This window comes from Larimichthys crocea, chromosome IX (assembly GCF_000972845.2).
Source record: "Larimichthys crocea isolate SSNF chromosome IX, L_crocea_2.0, whole genome shotgun sequence".
Classification (NCBI taxonomy): Eukaryota; Metazoa; Chordata; class Actinopteri; family Sciaenidae; genus Larimichthys; species Larimichthys crocea.
The window spans coordinates 4,298,456-4,311,781 of NC_040019.1; the positions used below are offsets into that span (position 1 = coordinate 4,298,456).

A 13,326-nucleotide genomic window follows, 5' to 3' on the forward strand; every position below is an offset into this window, starting at 1 on the left:
AAGTGTGTAGAGTAACAACAACGCTGCTAACGGTGACAGGCCGGCAGCAGAAGCAGGGTTATAGTGAAGAAATGATTCATTGTGATTTTCCTGAGGGTGACACAATAAACGTAATGACAAAATCCATCTCTGGCACATTGAGACGCTTCCATCCTCGAGACACAAGCTGTGTGAATAAACAGGAGCATGTGTGCAACAACTGTTCTTTGAGCTGACCACAAATGTCCTAAATACAGATGGGTTTCATATAATAACGCACCTGTGAACCACGCGAGCAAGTTGGTTCATGGAGCAGGAATGCAGACGACACTAAATAAGGCGCGGTCATCTCTGTTTTTCGGCGAGATAAAAGGCAGGATGATGAGATCTTAAACAACAGTGTTTGGTGTATCCCTGCGTAAAGCACGGGCTCCGGGGGAACGCTTCTGGTTTTATCACAGCCGTACCACCTCTGCAGAGGTCGCTTTGCTGCTCTGATGATCACAGCAAAAAATCAATACCCCATTAAAACATAAGAGAGGAGGAAAAGGGGGAGTCGTTTTATCGGTAGACTGAGAGGAATGAAGAGACAACAGGAAACCGCTGACGAATAAGTTTAAAAAGATGTAAAAGCAGATATGAATCAAATGCATACATAGTGTTTATAATAAAAATAAAAATCTCTTGTACAACTTCTCAAATAGAAAAATCTAAAGAGATATCTCATTCATTTAATTGGTGGTGCAGCAGTGGACATATCTCAGCAACCAATAGATGCATAGCATGCCTGATTAGTTCCTACATGACCTGATATGAACTTACCCCAAACAGTCTGATCACATTTCTGATTAACAACCGATAACAACCCTTAATCAGATTAATTATTAACCTCCGCCAATTTCAAAATCCAATCAAATCCGGCGTGTGGCGTATAAAAGCTGGACGCACCAGTATGAATTAAAAACAACATATGTTTAAACATCTAAAACTGGTTTGATTGAAAAGTTTTAGACTTTCCAAACTTCACACGTCACACTTTCAGATTGCATCAGTGGTTTCTATATGCAGTGTAAGCCCTCACAGGAAACCTGTTGTGACAAAGAAAAGCCTGCCGTCACGCCAGAGTAAGAGGGGGGGGATCCACGGAGGCTGAAGGGGACAGATGTTCTGCTGGAGGGAGCACAATGGGACAAGAGGCAATAGATGCTTTTGTCTTTTTTTAAATAATGGTTCAATGCGTTGAGAGAGGACAGTAGGTTAGGTTGGTGGGTACTAACAACATCTAAGACTGACTGAAACTCATGAGTCAACACTCAAGAAGCCGTCTTTTGGAAACGGCGGCGGAAGTACTGATTGAGTCACACTCGGCTGGTTAGTAAAAAGAGATAGGGCGGCTCCAGAGTCTTTTTTTTTTTATTATTATGCTAACCATCAATGAGTTATTTAGAGAGCCTCATTAGCAAACAAACCCCCAAACAGCAGTGAGAGTGAGAATGGAAGAAAACCACATCATCCAAAACTAATCATCAGACCGTGAGGGTTCTGCCAATTAAACCAACAAACAAACAGTCCGATTGTTTCAGAGAAAATACCCCTGTCGGATCGAATAAAGAAAAGTGGCAGAAAACGTTTCAAGCTCTGGAGTTTTTATTCTAGTAATTATCCAAAGCCTTACACACAGAGATGACTCAAGACAAGCTCGGTAAAGAAGAGCCAGTGAAATCTGCTGCCGTCCAGTTGCTCAATGCAATGCTTCACTGTGTCTAGCCTACCAGTGGGCGTCCGACAGCGAGAACAAATATTTGGGGGGAGATGCCAAACCCTCTTTGAAACACACACCGGGCTTTGTGCAAGATAGCGGGGCAGAACAATGCCCCCCATAGCCCGGCGTAACCCCTGTGTCAGAGAGGAGTCACAGAAAAAAAAGAAAAAATAAATTGGACAGTAGCCTCACACACACTAACGCGCTCGTGCACACATGTAAACAAAGAGCGATGATCATGTGCTTGACCACTGAAAGGCTTGCCCTCAGCTATTTCTCTCTGGGTTATTAAAAGTGTTTGTCAGCCCCCCTGACAACCCACCTCAAAAAGAGGATTTAACATATGAATGCAAACCAATTTTCTTATTACATTATTAATGTAATGAGAGGCTCGGGCAATCTAAACTGGCCTAGTCATCATCAGCTGCAAAATATTCCCCTAAAAGAAACAAAACAAACACGGGAAGACAAGAAATGTACAGGCTAACAGACACCGAACTTTCTTCAAAATATGAACAGCTGTTTAGCACAGCGGGGTGACCTTATGTGTAAGACCTCTTGAATGCATGCCACGTAGATATTTATAGCAACAACGTCTCTGCCTCGTCTGAAATTTAAGAATGCGTGTTGGCGTATCCACACGTGTATCATGCCCATGGGCTCATAAAACATTTCTTCTCCGTGCAATGACCCCAGTTGCTATTTAATCCGTCCATGACCACCTAACAGTCATGATGACCAGTATCATGTATGAGTAGTCAGTTTCACACAGTAATAAATACCAAGCCTTATTGTGGCGGTTAAGTAACAGGAAATTGCTGCCTGCCAGTTGTGAGTCATAGTAACTGGAAGGGTGGTCAACTCATTCATTGGACATCAAAAAGAAACTTTTACTGCTGCATCCTGTAAAGGTCCAGAAAAATTGAGTTTTTGTTTATACAAAGCAGAATGTCGTACAATGGTATGAACCACCAGGACTGGCACGCTTTGATGCTCTCACTTGAGTAATGACGCCGCGTGTTTGAATGGAAAGAATAACTCTGCGGGAGTACGTTTTCTGCTCACTTACAGCGCTCGTCATCTTCATCTGCAGCAGCACCTGCAGGTACTCCTCAAAAGGTCTCGGCTGGCGCTCTTCCCGTTCCCGCTCTTCTTTTTCCGATTTTACGGAACGGACGCTGTCCAGGAAAACGAAAAACTCACTTTTTCTACGCAACATAGTCACGGTATTTTCTTGTCACAACGAAGCAGAGAAAAAAAAGAGCCCCGGGCGAGGTTAATCCATCTCAGAGGAGTAAAATACAACGGAAGAACAAGGGTCAGTGAAGCAGAGCTGTGTTGACAGGTTTAAGAGCTTGCGTACAGTAATGCAAAAACCGGATCCGAACACATCACGCCTAATATAACGTACTCATCGATCGAAGCACCATAAATGTTGGAATGTTGGCAAAACTACAAGTATAAGGACGGGGGACGAATGTAGTTACAAGACCTTGATAAAATGACGTTATTAATCGGATTACTACACCTCCTTTCCACCAACCAACCACCCAATAGGACTCCGCCGTTCTGTGGATTAAACCTGCTCGGCAAAGACACATTAGCCATTGTTCTTGTTGAGCTGTTTTTGTTCTTTTATGAGGATAAAGCTCTTTAACTCTTACGTAACACATTCTCTGGAATTAAGGAAAAACTTCAAACTTATACCCAAAACGAGAGAGCCGCAATGACACTTTAAAAGTGCTACATCGCAGCAAGCTGTTGGCTTCGATTTTAATCACCAAGCGATGCAGACTGAGATAAGCCATCTCTCAGCGCATATAATATTACATGGATATGGTGGAAGCAAGTACTGAGGGAGAAATTGATCCATGTCAATACAACGGTACTGACATACAGTGGGTGTTTGTGTTTGTTGGTGTTGCCTACCAATCTTCTGGGGATTTCTAAATGCAACGAGGTTCTTAAGAATTAGCAAACGCCCCTTACTTCAAGGACACGCCCTACCAGAAACAATGCTCTTCCCCTAATTCTCCTAAGTGTAACAAACTGGAGTGAATCACTTTGTAACACGGAGAAAGCTTGTTAAGACTTCTTTTTTTTCACACGTCACCACCCTAAATTGTTTCCACCCAGTCTTACAAACTATTTGAGACTCTCTTGTGAATCTACCCCAAGAAAGTACCAAGAAATTTCAGGACAGAAATTGAGGTTGAGGTTATTTACACTGTGAAATTTCTCACTCAACAAGTGTTTTGGACTTAAAAAAAATCTAAGGTATCCATATCAAGATGTAAAGAAAATGAATAAATGAAGTTATACATTTTCAAAAATCCACTACCAGTCCGACTACACCATGTTTTCTTGGTCCATTGGGTAAACGGTAAATGGGCAAAAAGGGGTTAGTTAACACTTGAGTGTTACTATAAATGACACCACCCCCCCAGCTCAGCTGTCCACTAATAGTATGCTATACATGGCTCAGGTGAATCTCATGCTAAGGCACTCGAGCTATGTGCTGTGTGACCTTTTTTCCGCCGAACAACGACCATGATTTGAACATAATAACTACATGTTCTCCTGCAGAGGGTCAAAATAATACCTTCGTGATTACTATATTCCCTTGCCAATAGGTGTCAGTCTTTGAATTTAATCATACTGTAGCTGCCGTGGAACTTTTTGAAGGGGGGAAAAAAAACATATAAGCTACAAACAAACAGCACCAGCGTATAATTAAGTCTGCTGGCAAACATGATGTCAGTAAATGAGAGACTAGATTAAACATTTGTTTTTTATGTGTTTTTACACTTATACCCGACTCTCTCAGTCTCGCTGAGAGTTTCAGTTCATAAATAGACCCGTGTGACGTGCTGCCCTTTTCAGTCAGTCAGTGTCGTGTGAGGCTTCTCTTCTTGCACTGGCTCTATACTCACTAACAGCTACAACTTAATAACTTGGCTTCAGATGACAAGAGCCCAATGTCTCCCTTGAGGCTCAAATCATATTGAAGTAGGATTCTTTTTCATCATCATCATTTTTTTTTTCCTTTGAGCCTCAGACAATTTGTTTTCCAGGTGAACATTCCAAATAATTGCAGAAAGGTGTCGTTCTAAAAGTCAGGCAGATACGTACAGCTAGTGTAGCAGGGCGATGGGCTATTTTAAGCCAGAGCATTGTATTTCACTGGAATAAACACAGATATAGCTGCTGTGGCTGATCACTGCTGTTAATAATCAACAGTGCATTACTCCCTCACGCACATTTGCTGATGAAATATTGACTCTAAATTAGTAGAATAAGAAAAAAAAAACTACCAGAGCGATGGAAGACATGACGAATCCCCCTACTACATCATCTCCTCCACCCAACGCATAAAAATAGAGCTCCTCGGCTGTTTTTATTCTCCTGAATGAAAAGACAACACTTTTTAAACACCACGACAGCCCACGAGGAGCTTTATTCTCTCTTGTTGCTGGTGTTGCTAGAATATTTACAACCTCCCCATTTTTTTTAGGCTCATAGGAGTACTTTCACTGTATCATCAAAATGTATCATCAAATCTCTTCATGGTGCTTTTTTGTCGTTGGCATCGGTAACCGTTTTTCAGTCCTGTGAAACGGGTGGCAGCACTTTCACCCTGACCCATGTCTCATCTCGGGGTATGAGTAAAGATGGCACTTTGTTTACTCATCTGGGAAAGATCTCTCGGTGTGTTTAATGCACTTGTATGCATGACATTTGCACCCACGGGTAACACCTACTCGGGGAGAGAAGATATGGAAACTTATTAGGTTTGTGAGGAAGACGGTCTTTGTTATTGAATGAAGCCAGACCTCGCTAGAGGAAGTGATGGATATAATTTCAAATGCCATTTATTGCCAAAACCATTTACTAATACAATCAATGACCTCCACCCTCTATGTCTGGCTGTACGTGCATTAACAAATGTCCACCCTGTTATAAATAACTGCTGAATTGAGCAAGATATTTCAGCTAAAGCACAAAGGTTTTGATGCAACATCCCGCACACTGGAGACCAGTAACAGACCACAATGATGTACTATATTGCCAGAAAGCCTCCTCAAGCCCACACAGCCTCTCAATAATCACAAAAATGTGAGGTTAATTCTCCCACTGTAATCGGAAAAGATCCAAGCTGAGAAACACTGAAGAAGCATGGCAAGCGAGCTTTATTTTGATGTAACACACGCGATTGTATGCATTAATATCAGCCTCACAAAGGCGATCGCAGGAGAGGAGAGGGGGAAGGCCAGTGAGTCAGTGTGATGAAAGCAGAGAGCAGAAATTAAAAGCAGAGCAAATAAGGAAATTTAAAGAAAGTGAAGCGAAGAGTGGGCTGGAGTGAAAGCTGGACCGACCTCCAGCAGTTCGAATATTTTCAGGCCAGTTGGGAAACAAATGTGTGGCAACTGCGCAGCTGCACGAGCCAGTTTTCATTACGGCTTTGAATCATTTAACATTAAGCAGCCATAAAGTGACTGCTTAAAAAGGTTCACATGGTACCAACCACATCCACGTCTACTGACCACATCTGGTATCCCTTAAAAAAAGACCAGAAGACATTTCAGGGACAATAACAGACCACTACTGTCACACATGTGCAGCAAACCCAGAGTTTTGTCTCAGAAACGTCCCTTTACTATATTATTACAAAAGAGGACAGATGGAGGGCCAACAAAAGTTACAGTAGCATCTTTAATGCTTTCGCACACACACATGCTGTTTATGTGCTAGCTTCGCCGCAGTAAACATCTGTGCTGTCAGGGCCTCATAAACACAGCATGCAAAAATCTCTCCAGGGCTTAAATCTGCAGGAATAAAAATGGAATTTTATTTGCATTCAGTCCAAACACATATCTGATCATTTACTTTAGCACACTGAATGATTCCTTTTTTTATGAGCTACGCAGTTTGACCTTAAACGAAGCACACTTAAGACTTGAAAGCATTTTTTGTTGAGAGAAAAGAGGTTGTGGCCCTTTTGTTCGACCATCCTTCACCTTGAATAGTCGTAAAAAACGGCTAACAGTGCAGGCAGTCTCCGTGCTAGTGTTACTCCATTACTCCGTCGAGGGAAACTCAATGCTGTCAAGGCCTGAAAGAACAAATTATGTTTACAGTACGTAGTGCAATGGAGCAGCAATTAGGAGAACACGGAAGTCTATGGGGCTCAGGTGACGATGTGTCAGAGCTCATGTGACTGAGACCCGACGGTGGTGTAGTTTCCACTGTCACAGCAGTGATTAGAGGCTGACTTTACAAATAACAGAAGGGGCTAAAGATTAGAGGCTTGCAGCAGTCCGTGGTGGGGAAGGATTGAGTCACCTTTTCAGGGACAAAATTACAAAATAACTCATCCCGCTGCTTTTAATTTTTCTAAGAAAGCGGAAGGATGACACGTGTGTGGTCAGAAAACGCCCAGGACAGCAACATCTCAATCCATCGTTTGGCGAAAAAGAGGAAATCTTTGAGAAACCAGGAATATTCCACCACCAAACCTTGTATTTTTAGACTATTTTAAAAGCATCTGTACAAAAACAGACATGCCTATTTATTGTCATTCATCTGCATGTCTTTACATATGTCAATGTAAACCAACTCTGTTTGAATGCCCTCTCACCTACCCCCCTCTCATCCTCCTTTCTTTCTCCTCCTCCTCACTCCCCGGGGTGCAGTCTTGGGCTCTACAGATCAGATGCGAATCCATTCATCACTATTTTACCATCATGGAGGTTCAAAGAAAAGACATGAAGAGAAAACGGGCTCAGGGTGGTATCACCGAGTCAGCAGGTGGGTGGCAATGAGTGTAAGATTTAATGGGTGGGGGGTGTCAGTCGAAGTCTTCCCCCCTCTGACTCCAGCACACTGACAGAAGGATACAAACTAGCTCAAGTTTCAATCCTGGAAGTGGCCTGAATGTCAAGTGAACAGCAGGGGGTGAGGCTGGACCCCCCCTGGGGGAGTCTCAGTCAAGATGAGATACAACAGCAGAAAACACAGAGGAGATCTCTCGCTCGAACACAAAGTTGTTTCAAACGCAACGTGACTCTACCAAGGAGGACAGCCCTGATGTCTCACTGCTCTGAATGTACGCCTGAAATTAAGACCATGAGCTTTTGATTGAAGGTTTCTGTCTGAGCCCCTCTGGCAAAGTCTGCCGCACCACTTAACAACATGAGAGCAAACAAGAGACGTTTTAAAAGGCTCTCTCCAGACAATACCACTTTCCCTTCTCAGTTACATTGGTGGCGATGGCTAATAGCATGTGCCTACAATTAACAACATTAGACTAAGCGGTGCGCTTGTCTTTCAAGCTGTCCCCTATGGCAAGAAGTACAGATATTCACACCTCCAGTTACACTGAGTAAACAGAGTAACACTCAATCATTTGCACACTATAACTGGCAACATGTGGTTCTTGGGTCAACTATTTTAAAGTCAACTCACCTTAAGCTGCTGCTCTTTGAGTAAAGTTTCAACCCTATCCATGTTGGGTTAGTTCTGACAGGAAACTGTGTGCGCGACTGAGAAAAGCTTGCATCCAGTTCCTAAATTAACCCCACGGGAGAAGTGAAACGTTTAAGGTGGGTCGCAGAGGAAAGGTGTATGAGCGAAAGGTCAAGATTATAAGCTACTATGTACTGTTGGCCAATGTTATGTGTGCGTTATAACCACCTGTGTGTCATCGATAAAATAACTTTCTTCAAACTTAGAGTGTAATGTATCTATAGTTAGTTATGAAGTAGTCCAGTTATGATTTCTTTTCTTTCTTTCTGACCCCTGTTCCACTCAGAAACCGTCACATGTTTCACTACAGTTGACTTCCTTCTTCCTCGGTTGCGTTTTTACATAATGACTCCTTAAAAAGGGGTTTGAGGAGCTCACTGTGCACGCATGTTGAAGCGTACTGATCCATTTACGCCATTCTCTGCTTACGCAACAAATGATTTAATCAAAACTCCCATTCTTTCTCTATATTTCAACAGAATACAGTGAGGTTTAATGCCCTGAATATTCAGGTCAATGGAATATGTTACCTTGTTGGTAATGTTACAAGGACAGGCCAGTGATGCTGATCATTTTCATGGCAGCAAACATTCCCAGAGTCTGTCTTTAAGTGGCTAGTAAAGACTACAATCAGTGGTATGATGTTGCACCAAAGGCATCTAACATTTTGGAGGCTATCATGTGACTCACAAAGCCTAAACAATACCCATTCCTGCCATAATATCTCCAACTTTCTGTGTGCAGTTTTATTTTGAAAGACACTGAACTATGGCTATATAAGGCCAACACATATGCATATTCTTTGGGGGGGGCATGACACCATACACGTGTCTGCCATCTGTCCACTACGGTGCAAACTGGGAATCACCTCCAAAGTGCCAGACGGCACCAAAGGTGAGCATTTGCCCGCTCAAGTCGGTTTACGCCTAAGAACTGCAGTCAGGTTCAAGAGACTCAAAGACGAGCTTCCGTGATATTGTTTCTGTTGAGTTTGTGCATAAATTCTTTAGTTGTAAAAAACCAAGTGTTGTATCAGGTGGCAGGTGTGATTGCACGTTGTCTGCGAGTATGAGGTGAACTGTCAGATTCTTTGAAACAGAGCTGGAGATGACTTAATGAAATAAACATTCAAACATTCATACTCGAGCTCCAGCTCCAGTGGACGTTTCAAAAGTTGAGAGAAACAAACCTTTTGGGTGCATATCTTTGAAACTTTTACTTGAGCTCGTGGAAATAAACGGGAGCAAAAGTGTCGTAACTTGATTCAGCACACTCGCATTGCCTCACCAGAGCAGTCGTGTTCATGCGAGGTTGAGAAACTCTGCTCGACTGTGACTTCACTTCCTGAAATGTCTCTCGCTTTCCTGTTTCACGGTGAGGAACAACAGGATGAACACGATAAAAGGTGCCTCATCCTTCGTGTGTCATGTCATTTTTTTAAAGCCAAGTGATCGTAAACACTTTCAAAATCATCAATACTGCATCATGCCCTGAAAAATAGTTTAATTGCAGCCATCTGTGCTGAGCTGGTGTTGTAAATAACAGGCAATTGAGGATTTTGCAAGGCTAATTAAGAATTCAGCAATGCTGCAATGATAAATCAATCAATTAATTATATATATATATGATTATTTAATCAATGTAAACAGATTATCTTTGGGTGGTGGACTGTTAGTTGGGCAAGGAAAGAACATCTGAGGCCTAACCCGCAACATCCTGCCGTTGCTCTAGTATAAAGTGTTTGTGCTGCCACAGTAACTGCATTGGTGTTGCTGTATGTTTTTCTTCTGTTTGATCCGGTTTGGGACAAACAGCCACCTGTAGGGTATCGCTGTGCTCTGTCTGCTGCCCTATTGCAGGGACTAAGATTAAAGGAACAAGTGTCTGGATTCCATTCAGACCGCTACGAGGGGAGAGAGAAAAAAAAGAAAAAGAAAAGCGAGCATCTGGTTGTAATACATTACTCTCTGCAAAAAGCTCAGTCTCTTTCAAAGGCTTTCCAGACTTAAGGTACACATGAATGCCCGTAGAATACCTACAGGCTATGTTCGCTTTGCATGACTACCTGGGCAGCGGCGTTTCTCGGTCGAGCATTGCGGTACTGTTAAAATACACTGACATCACTGGGAAAATGCAAAGAATGTGCAGTACTAGTGTGTTTTTTTTTCCCCTCTGTGAACTTTGGACCAGGTAAATTACTGGAGAATTCATGGGAGTGCCTGCCTGCCCCCCCTCATCTTTTTCTTAGAAAGGAAAACACATCCCCGATTTAACTATCTCCAGACCCCCTTTTTCTGCTTTCCAACTCATAACAGTGACCTTACTAAAACTGCAAGTATTGTGGTCAGGTGTTGTGCAAGAGTCGAGCAAAAAAACTGAGTAAAAATTGATCCATGAACTCAAAAAAAAAAAGTAGTTGTTGTTATTTACCTCCAAGAGGTGCAACGTGGGTTTAAGTCAATAAACCGTGACCCTTCTTGCAAGTTCAAACAGAATTGTAGTAGCTCCTGAGTGTTTGCACTGACACACAGGCTCGCATACACTGAACACATACAGTACATACCACCATTCATACTAAACGTGTGACGAGTTCCTGTAACAACAAGCCGGCACCTCTGCCAGCACTCAGACAGACAGTAGGATGACTTTTCCGGTGGATCATTTCCCACAACAAAATAACAACATCGAGACACCGAAAGACAAACCCCCTGACATCAGGAATTCCTCCTGCCATGACTGCTTATTATCAAGTCATAAAAATAGTTTTTGAACCAGTCCTGTAATCGTCGTTATGATGGGTATGCTGGGAAGTTTTACAAAGACGCTGCCCTTAAAAATGTGTATGAGTATCTGTGTGTCTGAATCTGAAGAAAGATACACAGTGGCTGGCTTGATAAGGGGCTACTACCGGGTTGTGAGAAGTTCACTCCTTTAAAAAAAAAGTGAATTTAAGTGGGATGAAAAGTGACATCACTGCAGAGGAATTTATTATAGTAAGGTCACTGGGCCTCTTACTTTGTCTTGTAATGTTACTCAAAAAGAAGTGATGAATATAAAAAAATGTTCCTATTTATACACATTGTGGTTTAATTTTTCGCTTCGATACGCTTGGAGAGTTTTGGAGAGGATGCATTTTATCTGTCAAAAATAAATCACATATCATTTCAGGAGGTGTATAACATTATAAGATCATCATAGTAGGCTCTTGCACAAGTACGGAGGATGAAACTGTGAAGGTTGTGGTCATTCAGTTAAATGCAATGCAATGTGTGGTCTATAACCAGGCATTCAGTGCATGTTAACAGTTAATAGCTGCAGATTTAGGGTATAAAATATACATAAAATTTGAAAAGATTTGTGTATTTTGTGATCATAAACACATCTGCAAGGCTGTTCAGTGGTTTATTAATCACTTAAATGCAGTAATGAGCTTCAGCACCGAGTATAAATAAAGAGAACTTAATAACCTCATCCACTTCCTCTGCATGGACACCATGAGTTCATTTTTACGTGCTTGCTACACGTTCATGAACACGAACATGTTATATTGTGAGGGGGGTGTGTGCGGACTGCGAGGCGTGCTGTTTGTTTGAAATGTGAACTAAAATGGATGGTTAGTTAGTTAGTTAGTTAGTTAGTTAGTTAGTTAGTTAATGAGCAAGGTTTTTTTTTGCACGCATAGCCTCGTTTGCCAAACTGGCGAACATACATACATGTCACGCTGATATTGCATAATGTAACACGCTATGGGATATATAACCTTTTTAAAGTCATTGGAGCACACGTTTTAAAGTGGCTGCAAAAAAAAAAAAGGGGGTGAACAAACCGCATAACAGCGCGTTTTTTTTAGCGGTAAAACATGGAGTCAGACTGCGTACTGTCATACGCACGTTTATTTTATCAGAGGACCGTTATGTCCAAACACCGCACAGACTCTCTCTCTCTATATATATATATATAAATAAATATATATTTAAAAAAACAGCAGAGAGGACTCACCCATAGCTCTGACCCCCAGCTCATGGTTTCAGTACGATGTCCTCGGAATAATCCACAACTCGCACACACACACACACAGCAGGCAAAACGTGATTATTATTATTATTATTTATTTTTTTTGTTAAGCCTCTGTGGTTCTCCTCCGTATTCCGAGCTTCCCTCTATTATGAGACTATTTCACCGTCTCATCCTGTCTGATGATACAAGATGGCCAGTAGCTGCAGCATAATCTTCAAACAGGATAGTCTCGCTATATGCAGAGCGCGGCGGCGTCGTGCACCCGCTCTCGACCCAATGACAGCTGCTGCTGCTTCTGCGCGCGCGCACGTGAGAGGAGGAAGGAGGAGAAAAGAAAAAAAAATGGTTGTTTAGTGGTGGGGTTGGTGTTGGTGTTGGTGGTGTCTCTCTGCAGGGTTTGTCCAATAAGCAAAAGCCTTTTTATGAATATCGATGCTCACTCACTCACTCACTCACTGAGCATTTGGAAATGAATGCAAGAGTGGTCGTGGTGGGGGGTGGGGGTGCCTTTCAAAAAAAGGTCACCACCCATGGCAGATGTTTCATTGACTACACCCAGAGGGCTTAACACTAACTTCTGGGCAATCAACCCTACTTTCTCTTTCTCTTGTCTGATAAGACCTAAAGTAATCCATGCATGCCTTTGACAACACCCTCACGAGATACTTGCTTAAACATCTTACCCACAACGGCCACAAGCTTCCACTTTTGCACACGGGATGTGTTGAAGGAGCGGAGTTGAGGAACTATGATGCACCAAGAATCAGAACATAAAACCTGTTGCAACGTCATAAAAAAGTTCAAAAGCCCCCAAACAGTGACTAACATGATCTGTAAACAAGATTACAACTTGATTTGAGATGTGACCAGACATCAGCTATAAATCTATACAGGAAACTAGTTGTGGACACCCATCACCCCATAATTATTCCTAAAATAGCATCTAATCAGTGCATATGCATCTTTTTTTTCATCCTTATCTTCTCATAGTTGTTCCATTCATAGTATTTCTGTCCTGACTTTATAAAGACAGCTAAGCT

At 42.2% G+C, this 13,326-nt stretch overlaps 1 protein-coding gene across 23 annotated transcripts in view; it reads right to left on the minus strand.

The window, feature by feature from the left end:
* Positions 1-12,604, minus strand: part of fnbp1b (formin binding protein 1b) — a 54,135-nt gene extending 41,531 nt beyond the window's left edge. For 5 of the 23 annotated variants that reach the window (XM_019269081.2, XM_019269083.2, XM_019269086.2 and 2 more), the window contains exon 1: positions 8,210-8,332. In XM_019269081.2, coding sequence (XP_019124626.1) covers positions 8,210-8,251 — 42 coding nt within the window. In that variant the 5' untranslated portion in view covers positions 8,252-8,332. Of the gene's footprint in view, positions 1-8,209; positions 8,334-12,268 lie in introns of those variants that run through there. The other 18 variants (XM_019269087.2, XM_027281935.1, XM_027281934.1 and 15 more) reach the window with 10 other exon arrangements.
* Positions 12,605-13,326: the final 722 nt, after the last annotated feature.